The sequence below is a fragment of the Neltuma alba genome, unplaced genomic scaffold (assembly GCF_004799145.2).
Source record: "Neltuma alba isolate B1F8T4 unplaced genomic scaffold, ASM479914v2 tig00013221_pilon, whole genome shotgun sequence".
NCBI classification, from domain to species: domain Eukaryota; kingdom Viridiplantae; phylum Streptophyta; class Magnoliopsida; order Fabales; family Fabaceae; genus Neltuma; species Neltuma alba.
Genome location: NW_021637522.1, coordinates 18,273 through 36,360, shown reverse-complemented (window position 1 = coordinate 36,360; position 18,088 = coordinate 18,273). Strand labels below are relative to the sequence as shown.

Sequence of the window (18,088 nt, the reverse complement as noted above, 5' to 3'; positions counted from 1 at the left end):
CTGAATTCATTAAGAGGTGCCCATCCGCCTTTCTAGCTATAGTGAAAAATGAGTTAACTTAGGGGGTGTTTGGGAGCATCCGAAAAGTATTTCTCAGAAACATTTTTTCGTAAAACGAGACAAACTCTTTTACATATTTACCTAGTAAACCGTAAAAACACTTTTAAAACTATGGTTTGGTTTCCATCCAAACACCCCCTTAATTCTTTTTAGATATTTGGCCAAAAAAAGGTTCTTTTTAGATAAACTTGAGAAGCTAACTTATATGAGTTTGACTAAAATAATTTTAGTCCTTGCAATTCTTTTTAATGGAATTTTGCCCAAGGACTTTTGTCGTATTTTTGCAATGTCCGGGGTTCACATGTTTGTTCTCGGATGAGGAATCTCTCAAAATCCTCCTTTCCATTTTCCCCTTCAAAGTTCCTTTTTCATTTTCAGTTTAAAAAAATAGATGGTTCAGTCATGGTATTTTACAAAACTATAATTAAAATACTTTATAAATTATATTTTATACTATATGGGTATGAAGTGTTCACATTAAATTTTAAAAGTTTAAATTTATTTGTTGATATTTTAATGACATTATGATAATATCTTATAAGATATTACATTAAAGCTATCCATTATTTTTATCTAAGAATGGAGAATCAATTTAAAAAAAAAAAACAGAGAAAAAGAGAACTCTGACAATATCCTAATCCGTTTAATCATTGGTTCCTAAATGTCATTTTTTCATATGGACTAGGGAAAATGATATCTAAATTTCATACAATGACCATTAATTTTTTTAGAGGTTTTAATTTTTTTAAAAAATAAAATTTCATTTTTTTCTTTCTATTTATTATTTTTAGAACTAAACTAAGTTTTATTTTTTAAAAAATTATCAGAAATCTACTTTTGTATTTCATTGACTATTTAATTTTTGCAGTACCTGCTCCTTTGACAGGCCCATTATCATATATGTACTGCCATTTTATACTTGCTAACTTCACAGGCCCATTATCTTATATGTACTGTCATCTTATGTAATAAAATTGTCTTGTTATAAAAAAAAAGTATTAATTTCTTTAAAATTTTAGAAATTCGTGATCTTAACTATTTATAAATTAAAGTTAGAAACTCTTTCATCCATCTACGGTCACGTGCTGATGTTAGCACATTGAATCCCGCGCTGGCACAAAATTGCAAATGGACGACAATGCCAAGCATTTTAGCAAAATTTAGCAATATAATTTAGGGAAAACCATATTGAAGGTACCTATACTTTCTCTCAATTTTTAATTTGGTACCTATGTGTTTTTTTCTCTTTAATTAAACATTTAATTTTATCTTTTTAGCAACATTAGCTCTTATAACTTTGTTTTATTAATATTCTTAGTCTCTACATAAGGATTAATGATGTTAATAGAGGAAAAATAAAGATTTAGTTAAAAACAAAAAACACATAGGTACCAAATTGAAAATTGAAAAAAAGTATAGGTACCTCCAATATGGTTTCCCTATAATTTATATGAATCAAGAAACTATAGGGGAAGTACATATATAGATGTTCCTCCCCTTTGCTTATTTTCATACAAGTAGACTGTACCGAATACTCAAAAGGCACTTTCTAAACCATGGAATTTCCACATACACGTGCCATTCCTTATTAATTTAGCTATATATCCTCTACAAGAGTTTCTTAAGCAGAAAGCTTGTTGATGATTGGATGGCGTGCTTTACACATGGCCTCTAAAGGAATAACTTTTGGCAATGTGAGTCCTGCTCCTTCGGTCTCATCAATTTCTTCCTCACTTACTCGTTTCCATTCAAAGCATTGAATCAATAATCCCAAAGTCAGTCCCACAGTTCGTTGAGCTAAACCTGATCCAGGACATGCTCGTCTTCCCAACCCAAATGGAATTAGCTTGTTTGCTTCTCCTTCTTTCTCAAACCTCTCTGGCTTAAAACTTGTAGGATCGCTCCACAGTTGGGGATCTCTATGGATTGCCCAAGCATTGATTAATACCATAGTGCCTCGTGGAACATTGTATCCTGCGATTGTGCAGTCATTTGAAGCCTCATGTGGAACCAACAATGGTGCAGCAGGATGCAATCGAAGTGTTTCAGAGATAATGTTTTGCAGGTATGGTAGTTTTGACATGTCTGGCTCATCTATTAATCGTTCATTCCCAATCTGGGTGTCTATTTCTTTCTTTGCCTTTTCCAGCACATGAGGATTGTTTAGTAAACAAGTCATTGCCCATTCTAAAGTCGTAGCTGATGTATCCGTTCCAGCAAGAAGCATAACCTACATGTCAAAATTAGCATAGAAAAGTTAATATATGATGACTTTTGACAGCAGATATAATAATGACAGTAGTTTAGCAATTCTGTGTCAATCTGCGAAGTCAACATTTCCGAAATCCAATGAAACCTTGAAATAATTTTCCCTTTCTTCATGTACTTGATCCTACCGTAAGCAAGAAATATTTGAACAGCATTCAAATCTTATAATTATTAACTTTTGCCTTTCTACAATTCTGCAAAGAAGCTATTGTAGCATAATCCACGAATTCTTCCATCATTAAATCTAAATATCAAGTATCCACGACTTAACATAAGTTGCAAGCACATCTCAAAGAAAATTAAAGAAAACAAAAGATATCACAGAAACAAAAGGCATAAAAAAGTACAGTTTTGTTTACTTACCAAAGCGAGGCCCTTGATAATTTGATCCGTGTAGTACTCAGGCTGCGATTCTTGGAGGCTCAAAAGATGATCTATCATAGTATTTGCTTTCTCCTTTGCATTTCGATGGTCATCAATGAGTCCTTGCAAGAATCCATCACTTCTCTTGGCAAAACTCTTGAGCCTGCTCTCCAAGTGATCATAATCAAACCACCTCAATATGGGCAAGAAGTCTGCGGGGTTATTTGCCCCTCCAAGTGTCACCAACTCCTTTATCATCTCTCTGAACTTTCTTGCCTCTTCCACGTCCCCAACTTCATGGTCATCTCCCCAGTACCTCTTACCTGAAATCATTCTCATCATAGTGTTGAACGTCATCTCTGAAAACCTTGGCTTCATTTCCATTTTCACAAACTCGTCACTTGAGTCTTGAGCAAGCTTTTGCACCAGGCGCTTCATCTCGTCTCTTCGCATTTCCAGGAATTTGTTGAGACGGTGGTTGGACAGCACCTCAACCGCTGTGATGCGGCGGAGGTTGCGCCAGTGGTCGCCATAGGGAGAGAACACTAAGGTGGTGCAGTTGTAGGAAATGTACTCACCGACGAGAAAGCGGGGCCGGTTTGCCAGGACGATGTCATTTTTGCTGAAGCATTCTTGGACTGCAGAAGGCGACGACACAACCACCACGAGGCGAGAGCCAAACCATAGAGAAATGATTTGGCCATAGCGTTGAGAAATCCGGTGAAAGGCGTGATGAAGTGGTTTTTTCAGTTGGTGGAGGTTCCCAATAATGGGAAGAGAAGGTGGACCAGGTGGGATGTTTTTGAACTTCTTATTTTGAACGAAGAGGTTGAGAGTGAAGAAGAAAGCGAGAAAAAGGAGGAAATAATAGAACAAGAAAGTGATCATCATTGTTTGGTTCTTTCGTTTTGTGGAGTACTCAATGGATTTGATTCATGGAGACAAGTGTGCTGCTGTTATATACATAAAATAGCTGCTATGTGTTGCGATTTTGCGCTTGATCTTGCGTAATGTTTCCATTGATAAAATATTAAAAGATCTGTTCCCCAAGTTACGTACGTCATTTGATACGCATTATTCGTTGTCCTGTTGCTCACTTGAAGCTTCTCACTGTATTGTTGTTCACGTGGCCGATGGATTTTATCTTTGACCAGTATTTAATACTCCTCCGGTCCTAATTATAAGACCCAATTGACTTATTTGAGGAGATTAAGGAAGTAAGTTAAGTTGGTTATTTATAATAAATAAGTGTTGTCATTCTTAAAATATCCTTGCTAATTAAGTATATTGGCTAAAACTATCATTATTAGAAGGATTATCTTGGAAAAAAATGCATAAATATAATAGACAAAATGGATTGGGGTCTTATAATTAGGACCAAATAAAAAGTCAAATGGGGTCTTATATTAAGGACCGGAGGAGTACTTATCAGCAAACCAATTAAAAATTGAATTCTGCGACTTGTGCTTGAAGGAAATTTACATCCTCATTGTTCGTATCGAATTTTGATCCGGCTTCTTGATGGTACGCGTCTATACTTGTCGTTTCCACTGTGGCTCCATTATTATACATGTGTATGTTGACAAGGCCTTTATCTAAAAATCACTATCCTTTTCACGCAAATATATTTGAGACTAAGAAGTTGGCTCATAACTCAATTATAAATTCGAAAGCTGTGATAATGAATGACTTGTAAATACTTCTATAAACACTCTTTAAGTTTTGAAGCATATTTTAGTTCTGACGAATCTGTTAGAACCTAAATCGTCTAAATTTTATTTTATCAAAAATACATCAGACACATGGGAACACTTGGATAAAGTTCTTTTTCTCCATTCCTTATAAGTTATAGTGTTATGCTCCTGCAAGTCACAAAATTTGAGACAGGACCCATTTTTTATAAGTTACACTGTGTCTAAAATTTTAATTTTTTTTCCTATTTACCCCAGTTAATTTATAAGTGACGGGAAGTCCAGAAAAGAGAACATGTTGAAATTTGTTCAGCTGGCTAAACTAGCACAACAGCAAGGACGTCATGATTGTTTGATGCTTTTCTGTGAGGCGTTTAATGATGCCAATGGATTTGAGCCATGAAGGCACGTCGAGCGGTATTGCGTTTGTTTATTAGTCCCTCCGTCTTTTTTTATAAATAACTTTAAATATAATTACGTAACTAAAAAAATTAGTTAAAAATAATAAATAAGTAAAAATTAATTTTTTAAAATATCCTTATTTATGAGAGAGAAAAAGAGTGTAAGAAAAAAATAAAAAAATTATTATAATAAAGAGAATTATAAAAAGAGAAAATGTGAATAGAGAAAGATGATGGTTTTGGCAGACTTTGAACTCTTCTGGAATTGTCTTGTCTTAAGTGTACTTTTGGGCCTTAGGCCTCTTTTATTACCCAAAAAAAAAGATGATAATTTAAAAAATAAGATAATAAATATATTAAATATTAAAATAAATAATTAATAGGAATAAAACAAAGAACTTGTTATAAAAATTTAAAACAACTTATAAATATTATTTATATTTAGAAATAAAAAGATAATGATAGTTGTTGTTTATAAAAAGATACGGAACTATAATATATATATATATATATATATATATTATTTAACGTGTGCATGTGTTGCGTTTGATCTTACGTGATGTTTTGATTAATCGTAGATATAATTGATCCCATTCCCAAGTTCCAATTACCGCACTGACACTCATGTCTTTGGCCAATGCCTATCACCTAACCAATTCTTTTTAATTTTTTCGAGCTGAACAACACATAATCAATTAAAAAATGAGTATTACTGCTACTTCGTCTTTGCAGCCTTACATTGGATATTCTTTTTTTTTTTTGTAGGGAAAACATATACAAAACATATACGTGCTTATATTTTGAATTAAACGGCGTTTGTTTATCTGAGAGGTGACTGTCATGTGGTCAAGCGGAAGAGTTTGGCTTTCAATAGTCTTCAAAACCGATTTTCTTTCCGACGGCATATTTGATGCTCCGCAACTTCCTTGCTTTTAATAGTTCTCTCTGCCAGATGCTGCACAGAGAAGATAGCCCCAACTTCTTTTGAAGGAGGAACCGAGTGATTGGAGGGAAGAAAAAATGCTTGGGTTTGTCGGCAACGGCAGAATCGTCTTCGGAGAAGAAGAAATCTAAAAGATTCATGTTCCTATTAGTGTTGTTATCGGTGGACTTTGCCTTTGCTTTCGCCAATAATAAATCCATCATCGTCTCTGCTTGGCTCTGTGGCCGTCCAAAATGCTACGAAGCTTTTGCTCTGTTTGGCCTTGTTTTTGGACGCTTTGGAAACAATAACGAAGAAGAGTTGTGAGGCTTGTGTGTAACTCGTAACGGTGGACAAGAAACGGATTTCCTATTTTTCTTAGATGTGCGTAATCTCTCTTGAATTTTCTCTCCCTAGGAGGTTTGGTCCCCTTTTGCAACAGTGATGAAAAGAAAAGCATGGTCAAAATGCCATTTCATAGGCACAATCAAGAGTGATGAAACTGGTTAAAGGTGGACAAAACTAGTCAAGGTTGGTTTCCCTCTACAAGAACCAGCTGGGAATACTGTCAGAAGCAAGGAGCTTGCGCAGTATCATCTCTTGCCGTCGGAAAGAAAATTGGTTTTGAAAATTATTGGAAACTAAACTATTTTGCTCGGCCACGTGGCAGTTACCTTTCTAAACATAAACAAACGCCGTTTGGAGCAGCAAACTGAACATGAGCAGAAGGACTAAATTAAAGTAAAAAAACTCTAAGGATCCAATAAAAAGAAAATAAACTGTAAGGATCTAATTCAAAATCAAGTAAAATTATAAGGACTCCTGTATATGTTTTCCCTTTTTTTTTTCAATGAAAACTGAAATTAATTAATTCATACAAAAAAGTACATCAAAGCTGCAACTTTAGTGTTTTATTATCCAAATCTGTAACTCACTCCAGAACAGTGCGTTTGCCTTTGTTTGCTTGAATTTATACTACTTTCCGTAATTAATATAAGAGCTAGTGGTAAATTTAATTTGATCCTAAATATAAAATACAATCTCCTTTATCTATCATATTTTATTTATTTTGCCTTCAAGTAACTTCTATGGTGATTACAAGAATTATTTCAATACAAGTGATTAACAAAAATATTTCAAGAAAGATAACATTTATTTACTACGAATAACTAATTTGACTAGTTTTTTTTCTTAATATTCACAAATTAGATTTCTAGCTTATATACTAAGGACCAGAAGTAGTATTTTGAACAAGCTTATAAGTGAGTTGACTCAATTTTCTTAACTACAAATTTAAGCTCAGATAAATTAGAAGTGTTAATTCACTGAGTTTGAGAACAATATTTTAAGCAATTGCAATTTTTCGGCTACAAGCGAAGTAGCTAGTAACGCTGGCAGGGTTTTTTGGTTATTCATCATGCTTATTCAAAGGGACATAAGGCTTCTGGGGTTTGGGACATTTACATCGTTCAACCTTGATTGCAACTGATGGCATGAAATAAGGCTTCTAATCGACCTATTACTTCAAAAATGAAGGTGCATCCAAGAATCTGGTCTCTGCTGTGTGGAAACTGAAAGTTACGCCAAAGATATATAATAAGTTTTATGTGGCGTCTTCTATGTGAATGGGTCAAGATGGCTTGGTTTGGTTGTCCTTTGGGAATGCTCATTAATTAGCTCTTTTAATTTGGATGGTTAATTAGATTATTGGTGCCCGTCACTTTTGGTGATCCTCCAATGACTAGGTGATTTGATCATCATGCCATACCAAATGTGAATGTAACGCCTAACTTACATACACTAACAAGGTCAAATAATATAATCACGAACCACTAAGAGTCGGGTTTCAGTCCTGAGAATTTTTTTTTTCCCAAAAAGTTTCCAAAACATATTCTAGCACAGAGTTCGATCTTATATAATGAATGCTATTTTTTGAAAAATTTTAAAGTTTTCAAAACTTACTTTTAATGAACCCTATCTTGTGGTTCAGCTCTATAATAAACATTGATTAAAATTTTACGGAATAATATAAGAATTGGGTTCATGTTCAACAACATTCGACCCATTAATCTCTATATATAACTATATTATAACTGTACTAAATCAGTTATGACCTGCAAGGCTTATATAAAACATTCATTATTCGGCCTGATTCCTAGCCTGCTTACAGAGTATTGACAAGCAAATATATATATAATATGTATGTATCCATAACCCTATACTTACATGTTCTCATGCTAAACTACTGTATTATGGCATAAATAGACATACAACAATCAAAAGATAATTATAAGATAGAAAAAAAAACTACTACCTCGTCTGCTTCCTTCAACTCAAACTTTACAGGTTTCTTTTTCTTCTTCTTTTTTTCCTTCTTAGCAGTGCCGGTAAATGTCAAAACCTAACATTTATACTCTTTTGGTCCTTAGTATAAGACCTATTTAACTAATTTGATTAGATTAAGAAAGTTAAGTAAGTTAATTAATTACAAGAAATATGACATGTTTTTTTCTAAAACACTATAATCATCTTTTTTAATATTATCTCTTACTCTTCTGCTTGATTATGGTTGAGGGAGTATCTATAGGAATAATTTAAAAAATTTTGATAAATATAAGAAATATGTCTTATATTTAAAATCAAAATCAGCTCAATCATTAGGTCTTATATTAAGGAATAAAATTTTAAAACCCACTCATCACTATCCAGATATTCCCATGTGTAATCATTATCGAAATCCATTTGTCTGTTTTATCAAATATTTTTTTATTGAGTCTGAATACCGTACGGAAGTATTATTTTACCAACAGATCTAGATACATTTATATAGGCTGAAAATTTAATTTCTTGAAGCATAAGTAGCATAATTCAATTTTTTTATAATAAATATCAATCAATATGGCTAAGTTTGACCTCTAATTGAGAAGCAGACCGAAAAATCGGAGTCTAAGCATTTATGAAATGACGTAATTGGAACTTCAACACTGTGTGTATATAAGAGGATGAAAACAAAGTCTAAAACATACTACTCTGGTTATAAATATAACTCCTTGTAAGAGAAATTTTGGTTACAAACGCAAGTCAGTAATTGTAGCATATTTAATACTCACTCTGATATTAAATATAAAGCCTGTTTTTTAATATAATTTATATTATAAAATAAGTTTTATGTTTAAGATATTTGTTTTGCAATTTGATCCGTATGTAATATTTGAGCAGCGAAGTGGGATACCGCTGTTTAGGATCCAAGAAAATATTTCTTCATCTTCTTGTCCACAACTCCAACAGGAAACAAAAGCCAACGGTTCACTGCCAAAAGTATCATAAAATCAGACTAGCTCAGACCTAAGGGTGGTCCCCTCAGCCTGATCATAGCGCAGCGATAGACCTACACGCGCTGCATCGTTGCCGGGACCAAGGCGATGGATCGTTATTATTTAAAAAGTTAATACTACCTCCGGTCCTTATTATAAGACCCCGTTTGACTTTTTGTTTGGTCCTAATTATAAGATCCCAATCCATTTTGTCTCTCATATTTATGCATTTTTTTCCAAAATAATCCTTCTAATAATGATAGTTCTAGCCAATACACTTAATTAGCAAGGATATTTTAGGAATGACAACATTTATTTATTACAAATAACTAACTTAACTTACTTCCTTAATCTCTTCAAATAAGTCAACTGGGTCTTATAATTAGAACCGGAGGTAGTACTATCTTAATTTTAATTATAAAATTTTATTTGTATATTATAAATAAAATTTTATAATTAAAACTGAAAGTAGTATACTTTTTGTGTATGAAATTTCAAATTTGACCCCGATTTAATTTTAATCTCTTAAATTTTAAATCTACAATTTTAATTTCTGAAATTGAATCTGACTTAAAACATTAGTCCTTAAAAGTGTGATAGTGTTAAAATTTGCAAAAATGTCATAAATGGTGATAAAAATAATGATATGGATTCATCAGATGACACCTAACTGGATCTTGTAGATAACTGGAAAGAAAGAACAAGCTCTCAAAATGCAATTCAGAGAAGGAGTATACAAAAGGGCATGGATTCTCAAAATGCAGTACAATGAATGGGTCCTGCAACGAATAAGGAGGAAGAAAAAACTGGGGAATTTGTTCTTGGCTTTTTGCCCTTTCTGTTATCCACATGAGACTCGGCTCCATACTATCTAATGAGTCCACATCATTATTTTAATATTATTTATGACACTTTACTAAATTTAAAATCATAAATTGGAGAGATTAAAATTATAAGTTTAAAATTTGAAGGACTAAAATTAAAATATATCCAAATTTTAAAGATTAGATATTATATTAAACCCTATTAAAAAATTAATGTATAAATCCTTGTTTTTTCTTGCCAACATAGCTCCTTCTAGCTTCCTCTCGTTTTTGAATCAAATATTTATATGTTTTTTTTATTGAAATTAAAGCAAAAAAAAACACGGGTGCTCTTATTTGGGGGAAAAAAGGGGTCAAAACCCCTCGCTAGCAACGCCCGCGAGCGGGGGCGAGATCCCATTGCCAATTGGATGCCAAAACTTTGACTGACGCCTTCGCGCCACCGGAATTTCTTAATAAAATAATGGGAAAATTAATTTGGCAGTCCTTGTAATTTTACTCAATTTTGAATCAAGTCCCTATAGTTTTTTTCCTTTTTATCCCTCCTTGTTGTTTACTCAGTTATCTGCTTTGGTCCTTCTGTTATAGATGCCGTTAGTTTGGGTTGACTAGGGGCTAACATAGCGCTAAATAATATCTGACCAGGCATACCATCTTCCTCACCCACGCCACCTCCTCCCTTGACTTCTCTCTCTTCCTTCCCCACAAAGCTCGGGTTGCAGAATGATGTTGCTACTTAGGCTATCACAGCTCGTCCGTTCATGCTAAGCTAAAGGCACCATAGTGGTGGTCACTGTGTCAGGAGAATGACGATAGTTTTTGGATTAGAGAAGAACGCAAAGTTAGAACTTGTTCTGGGAGTTCGATTTGGTATCATCATTACTTAAATCGCCAGGACTCGTTGCCTAGAGACAATGGAGGAGCTTGAAAGAACTTCTATGGCTTCTTCTTCTAAGCTGAGAATTACTGGTGGAGTTGAAAGTGCACGCCGCCTCCACTACGTCCCACCATGTTCTATTTGTCTTACCGCCGGGACCGATCTACTCAAGCGTTAACATATCCCAAAAGAGCAGACACTTCTCCTTCCCCGACCCCACGCCGTCCGGTCATTGGATCTGCAAAAGGAACATTTGTGAAATCTCCATGTCACAGCAAGAGCCGTAGCCAATTCGCGAGAGCCAGCCGAGCACCACGATCTAAGTGAAGCTGGCTTACTCTCGTTGGCTCAAGCTCTGTTATTTCAGAGAGCTATGTTACTCCCGTCGCCATGGGAAGTGGTAACAACTGGGGAGGAGGAGGATACCATTACATATGCGAGAAGGAATTACTGAATCTGAAGCACAACGCAGAGCTTCTGCTAAAGATGATGATTGTGAGTAAAGAAAGAGTACATTCTCGCCAAAAAAAAAAAAAAGAATAAAGAAAGAGTACATGAACTATAAGAGAGAGATCACGGTGTTGCTTTGAAGAGCCTGTGTGGAGAAGGGAGAGAGAAGCTGGGGAAGGAGGTGGCGCCGGTGACGAAGATGATGTGCTTTGTGCTTACTCAAGCATTATTTAGCGCCATGTCAGCCCCTGGTCAACCCAAACTAACGGCATCTATGCAGAAGGACCAACGCAGATAAATGGGCAAACAATAAGGAGGGGATAAAAAAGAAAAAAACTATAGGGACTTGATTTAAAATTGAGTGAAATTACAAGGACTGCCAAATTAATTTTCCCTAAAATAATAAAACATAATACTACGTTTAGTCTTTAATATTCTTCCGATCCCTAATATAGCATCTATTTAACTAATTTGATTAGATTAAAGAAGTTAGATAAATTAGTTAATTAAAAAATATGACATGTTTTTTCTAAAACACCATAATCATTTTTCTTAATGTCTTCCCTCCCTCACTTACTTGATTATAGTTGAGGGAGTATTCATACGGGTAATTTAGAAAAAATTGATAAATATAAAAAATAGGTATTATATTTAGGACCAAAATTAACTTAACAATTAGGTCATATGTTAAGGATCGGAGGAGTATTAGAATTAGTTTGTCATTCAATTTATATGATTGTAATATATTTTGTCTCTTATATTTATCTATTTTTCTCCTAAACTAGTCTTTATAGTAGCTGTAGATGTTAAAGGTTTCATTAAATGGTAATTCTTGCTAATACATATAATTAGCAAGGGTATTTTAGAAAAAAAAACATATATTTATTACAAACAACTAAAATAACTAATTTTCTTAATCTACTCAAATTAATTAATTATTTTTTATATTAAGGATCAGATATAGCATATAAGTTAATCATTAATTTTTTAAATTTTCACTATAGCTTTTTTACAAATTTATTATGATAGTTTAGCAATCAATAAGGCCTTTTTTGCTATGTTTTATTCGCTATTTACTATAATAACAATTAATGATGACCACGTTTTTCAAATTTCAAATTTGTTAAAATAAATGTATAAAGTCCCTCATTCATATTATTTACAACTTTTGTTTAGTTATTTTTCTTAGTGTTTAATTACAGAGTTGCTATTTAAATTTGCTAAGTCATCATTTTTCATTTAATAAAACCAATGGTATTAAAGTTAAAAGGATTAAAAATTCACTTCTTATATTTAAGTAACTAAACTTACTTAATACTCTCTATACGCTGGCAAAAAAAAAATTACTCCCTATCCCTAGACGATGTATTAAAAATGTAAAACTGAAATGTATACATTAATTTTTCTATACATTTTATTAAATGTAAAAGTTAAAATAAAATATTTCTTTTGCAACTTAATGAGGACATGATCCTCGTGCCGTCCTCATCATGAGCCAACGTGTCTATGTTGAGAAAATTTGCAAAAATATTTGGCGTTGTTTGTGTTCACATCAGCACGTGATACGTTGACAGTTCATGTGTGTGTGTGTGTGTGTGTGTGGAGTCTGTGCTTCTTCCAGTTCCGGACAAGACAAGATCCTCATCAAAATCCACATTCAATCACGCAGCGACAAACAAAACGACATCAGTATTTTAGGACATGGACAATTTTTGCTAACTCTCAAGAGCCAATTAGCCCCTCGCTAAATCATGACAAAACTTGAAGGATTAATATTCACACATGTAATCATCAGCATTTGTAAGGATATGAAGATTTCTTTTAATTGCTTCTCCGTGGAAGCTGATCCGACATGAAGATGAATATCAGTATCCTCTTTTAAGTCCTTGATATAACATAACAATTATTTAATTCATTTCAGTGGATTGTAAAAATTAAATACTCATCTAATCAAATTAACAAATTTAAGTAGATTAAGAATATTAGTTAAATTAGTTAATATGATAGTATATCTTTTTTAAAACACCTTAATCATCATCATTAATTCCTTTCCTTCCTCTACTATTTAATTATTGTTTATAAAATATCAATAAAATTAATAAAAATATTGAATAGGTCTTACAACCAACATCAACTCTCAAATTAGCTCTTAGATTTTCTGGAAGAGTATATTAATTTATTAATTATGTATTCTAATTAGATTATATATCAATTTATGAGTTAAGAAAATTATTAGTTGAAAAAAATTATAAATATATGAAATAAAATAGATTTAGATATTTTATCTAAAATCAACATCAGCTCCCAACTTTTATATTTAAGACTAGACGAGTGGATAGTTAAGTTTAACCTTATCAAATGACGTAACCGGAACTTATTGTTTAAGGACATCCCTTGGATATAAGACTGATGAAGCATTACGTAAGCTCAAACGCAACACAAGCGGCCATATATAACAATAATATCACTAAACCAAACTTCATAAAGAGAAAGAAGCGTCAAAAGACTATGAGCTCCTTCTTATTCTATTATTTTCTTCTTCCTCTTGCTTTCCTCTTCACTCTCAAGTTCTTCCTCCAAAATAAAAAGTTCAAAAAAATACCCCCTGGTCCACCTTCTCTTCCCATTATCGGCAACCTCCACCAACTCAGAAAACCACTGCATCAAGCCTTTCACCGGATTTCTCAACGATATGGCCAAATCATCTCTCTTTGGTTTGGCTCTCGTCTTGTCGTCGTTGTCTCCTCGCCGTCCGCAGTCCAAGAATGCTTCACCAAAAACGACATCGTCCTGGCAAATCGGCCCCGCTTTCTCGCAGGTGAGTATATCTCTTACAACTGCACCACCGTAGTATTCGCTCCCTATGGTGACCACTGGCGCAACCTCCGCCGTATCACGGCGATTGAGGTGCTCTCGACCCACCGTCTCAACAAATTCTCGGAAATGCGAAGAGACGAGATGAAGCGCTTGGTGCAAAAGCTTGCTCAGGACTCACATAAGGAGTTCGCCAAAGTGGAGATGAAATCAAGGTTTTCAGAGATGACCTTCAACACTATAATGAGAATGATTTCAGGTAAAAGGTACTGGGGAGACGACTGTGAGGTAGAGGATGTGGAAAAGGCAAGAAAATTTCGACAAATGATAAAGGAGTTGGTGCCACTAGGAGGGGCAAATAACCCTGCTGATTTCTTGCCCATATTGAGGTGGTTTGATTTTGCTCACTTGGAGAGCAGGCTCAAGAGTTTCGCCAAGAGAATCGATGGGTTCTTGCAAGGACTCATTGATGAGCATCGAAATGCAAATCAGAGAGCAAATACTATGATCGATCATCTCTTGAGCCTCCAAGAATCGCAGCCTGAGTACTACACGGATCAAATTATTAAGGGCCTCATTTTGGTAAGTAAAAGCCGTACCGTTTCGCCCTTTTTTGTTTTTGGGGATATCTTTTAGTTTCTTTTCTTTGAGATTTGCTCGGAATAGTTAAACCATGGCTACTACTGGAAGTATAGTCAAGGAGGGAAGAATTTGAGAATAATGCTGCAATAACTTGTAAGCGGGACCGTAAAAAGGAAATAAAAATTACAGGATCTATCTTAATGCCGCAATAAATTCTTTTTTTAAAAAAAAAAATTGGTTATGATAGGATTAAGTACATGAAGAAACGGGATTATTTAATTCAGCGTTTCACTGGATTTTTGAAGTGCAGACCCCACCATTGTAGCAGATTTGCAAAATCTTGATTTTGTGTGAGCATTCATTAAATTTAGTCTAGTTGTAATGATGATTTTTTTTGTGTGTAAATTTTGTTATGTAGGTTATGCTTCTTGCTGGAACGGATACATCAGCTGTGACTTTAGAGTGGGCAATGTCTAGTTTATTGAACAATCCTCATGTGTTAGAAAAAGCAAAGAAAGAAATAGACACATATATAGGGCAAGAACGATTAATAGATGAGCCGGACATCTCGAAACTACCATACCTGCAAAGGATTGTCTCTGAAACACTTCGACTGCATCCAGCTGCACCATTGTTGGTTCCACATGAGGCTTCAGATGATTGCACTATTGCAGGATATAATGTTCCACGAGGCACTATGGTATTAATCAATGCCTGGGCAATTCATAGAGATCCCCAAGTGTGGAGTGATCCTACATGTTTTAAGCCAGAGAGGTTTGAGAAAGAAGGAGAAGCAAACAAGCTGATTCCATTTGGGTTAGGAAGACGAGCATGTCCTGGCTCAGGATTGGCTCAACGAACTGTAGGATTAACTTTGGGATTGTTAATTCAATGCTTTGATTGGAAACGAGCAAGTAAGGAAAAAATTGATATGAGAGAAGGGGGAGGGATCACCATGCCAAAAATTATTCCTCTAGAAGCCATGTGTAGAGCACGCCATCCAATCATTGATGGGCTTTTTTCTTAAAATGCTGTAGATGAAGGCTATGTTAAGGAATTGCATCCATAGGCGTGGGGTTGTGTGTGGGTGGGAGTTTCATGCTATAAAAAGTGCATTTTTAGTAGTTGATATAATTTATTGCAATAAGTGAATGGGGACATCTACATGTATACCAACAATTCCCTTCTAGTTTTTAGTTTTGCATGCTTTGTATGGATACGTTGCTTTGTCGGTTCTTGCATTTGAAATTCTGTTATGAAATTTCATCATGGACTTGTTGAAAAAAGAGATTAATGAGTGATATATTGGCTTATAATTGTAAAAAATGCATCTTAATGCTGCGTTTTTTGCAATTCATAGTGCATTTTAATCCCGTTAGAATAAATGAACGCGATTGGATGTCTTACCTGATCCATTCAAAGCCTCTTATTCTTCCTCACCTCCTTCTTGATATTTTTTGCTCTAAAAAGTGTTTGGACGAAAACAAAATCATAATTTTAAAAATAATTTTATAGTGTATGAAATACGTAAAAGAAATTTTATTTTGACCGAAAGTGTTTGTAAAGAGTATTTTTGGGAGAAACCAAACATCCCCAACCCTCTCGTAACTCTACGTCTCTGTATGCTAGTCTTTCTTTGTCTTGAGACGGAGATAGGAAGAGAATGAATGCTCTTCTACAGATAGCAGGTGGCGGTCCGATTTTACTTATAACCTTAGATTGTTAGAAGCTGGATTGTTGATTTACTTTTGTTTCCCAATATGATACACATTAAAGATCTGAGAGGATAACAAAGTTTGGCATAGTTTTTGTTTGTGTTTTTAACACAAGATCCAAGGTATGACGAAACTATAATAGGGAGAAGCAAACTCTGACATGGTGGCAAAATTTATTTATCCTTTGTCCTTTTATCCAACTTTTCATCCTTTTCCGTGACTTTTGTGAAGATATTATGAGATTTTAAGGGACACAGAGACCACATGGTTAAAAAATTTCGATGTGCACTAGCACCAATGCAGCTTTTGTTTTTGTTTTTGTTGTTTTAATCGAGAGAACAAATAAAATTATGTAACTAGAATGCAAAGTTATTTTCAAAGGTCAAATATTAGTGTCTAATTTTTTTTTGGTCAGAAAATATTAGTGTCTAATTTGAATCATGATAACCATTTCTTATTTATCAGGTAGCTGGAGAAGAAAATCACTACTTCAGATTTACTAATCTAAAATACTGAGATGAATCAAATAAAATAGTGTACTATTATGAAGGTATCTGAGATGATTCTGCCTTTATGATCGAAGTGACTGAAAGTACTAATACATGATCCATGGACTGTGGCAATGTTCTTCTACATTATTGTGGAATTTTCTTTTAGAATTCTAAAGGAGAGACCATGTTCCTTTGCATAGAGTGTTCAAGTGATTAATTTTTTATTAAATGTATGATGTTTATCTATAATTTGTTGGATTTTGAATTCCATAAATATAATTTTTTATTTAATATTATATTCGCTTATTATTATCAATGATTATATTGTCTCGTAAATAAAAACCAAAATAATACCAAATAACTGTATATAATAAAAAATGAAGCCGCTTTATTTTTCATTTTCAAATAAGATGATCTTATTTAATAGTTATTAACAAAGAACTGTCAAGTAATTCTTTCATATTTGGTGGTTTGAAACTATCAAATATAAACAAAAATAAGTCAAATATTAATAATTCTATGGCAGCGAAGGGTGATGGTAAGGAATTTGAAAATGACAGAGATGATAGTAATCAAAGTATTTGAAAACTTCTGTTGACATTGTCTTTTAAGTGTTTGAGATTGGTCATGTTCACTAATTCTATAATGAACTTTATTGAAATTTCTGTTTTGATCATCAGCTCCACCATCTTCAAACTCCTTACCATCACCATTATCTTCTCCAGCTACCTCATAAATAAGAAATCGTCATCGTGGTTCAAACTAGGCACTAATTGACCTTTGAAAATAACTTTATATGCCAGTTATATAATTTTGCTCTTGCGGTTTAAAATAAAACAAAAAAACAAAAGGTGCACTGGTGCATATTGAAATTTTTGGCTGTGTGATATAATATCTTTAAAAAAGGCTGTGGAAAAGAATGAAAAGCTGGAGAAAATGACAAAAGACATCGCCGAACTAAATTTTGTTGCAATATGTCAGTTTGCTTCTTCGCCTAATAAATATAATTGCAATATTTTATTAGGAAAAGAAAAGTAAATCAATCATCTTTCAAACTCAAGACGTACCGGGACTTTGAATTGCTTTGCACCCCCAGCCTTCTTCTGTTTTCTCTAAATCAATCCAAATCATGTTTCCGTCATCTTCCCATTAGTCTATCTCGCTTACATATATTGTTGCCACTTTGTTCTCTAAATTGCGAGGGGCGGGCAAGACTGGATATGTACCAGGGGAATGATATTTGAATTTCATATAAAGACCTTGAATTTTAGAGCTTTTAAGTTTCAAAGATAGACCAAGGCCCTTTTTAATTTCCT

At 33.8% G+C, this 18,088-nt stretch overlaps 2 protein-coding genes across 3 annotated transcripts; one reads left to right on the top strand and one right to left on the bottom strand.

Annotated features, from left to right (window-relative positions):
• Window positions 1-1,597: 1,597 nt before the first annotated feature.
• LOC114735534 (cytochrome P450 81E8-like) lies at window positions 1,598-14,130 on the bottom strand. 2 transcript variants are annotated; one of them, XM_028923238.1, is made up of 3 exons: window positions 14,099-14,130; window positions 2,692-3,137; window positions 1,598-2,290 (listed from the first exon to the last, which is right to left on the bottom strand). In XM_028923238.1, exons 2-3 carry the CDS (start codon window positions 3,127-3,129, stop codon window positions 1,682-1,684), a joined length of 1,047 nt encoding a protein of 348 aa, XP_028779071.1. In that variant the 5' UTR covers window positions 3,130-3,137; window positions 14,099-14,130; the 3' UTR covers window positions 1,598-1,681. The 2 variants fall into 2 exon arrangements, with proteins under 2 accessions (XP_028779071.1, XP_028779070.1); XM_028923237.1 differs by lacking the exon at window positions 14,099-14,130 and having other exon boundaries at window positions 2,692-3,646.
• LOC114735535 (cytochrome P450 81E8-like) lies at window positions 13,679-15,593 on the top strand. The gene is made up of 2 exons (XM_028923239.1): window positions 13,679-14,566; window positions 14,985-15,593. The coding sequence occupies exons 1-2, from the start codon at window positions 13,679-13,681 to the stop codon at window positions 15,591-15,593; spliced, it is 1,497 nt and encodes a 498-aa protein (XP_028779072.1).
• The last annotated feature ends 2,495 nt before the right edge of the window (window positions 15,594-18,088 follow it).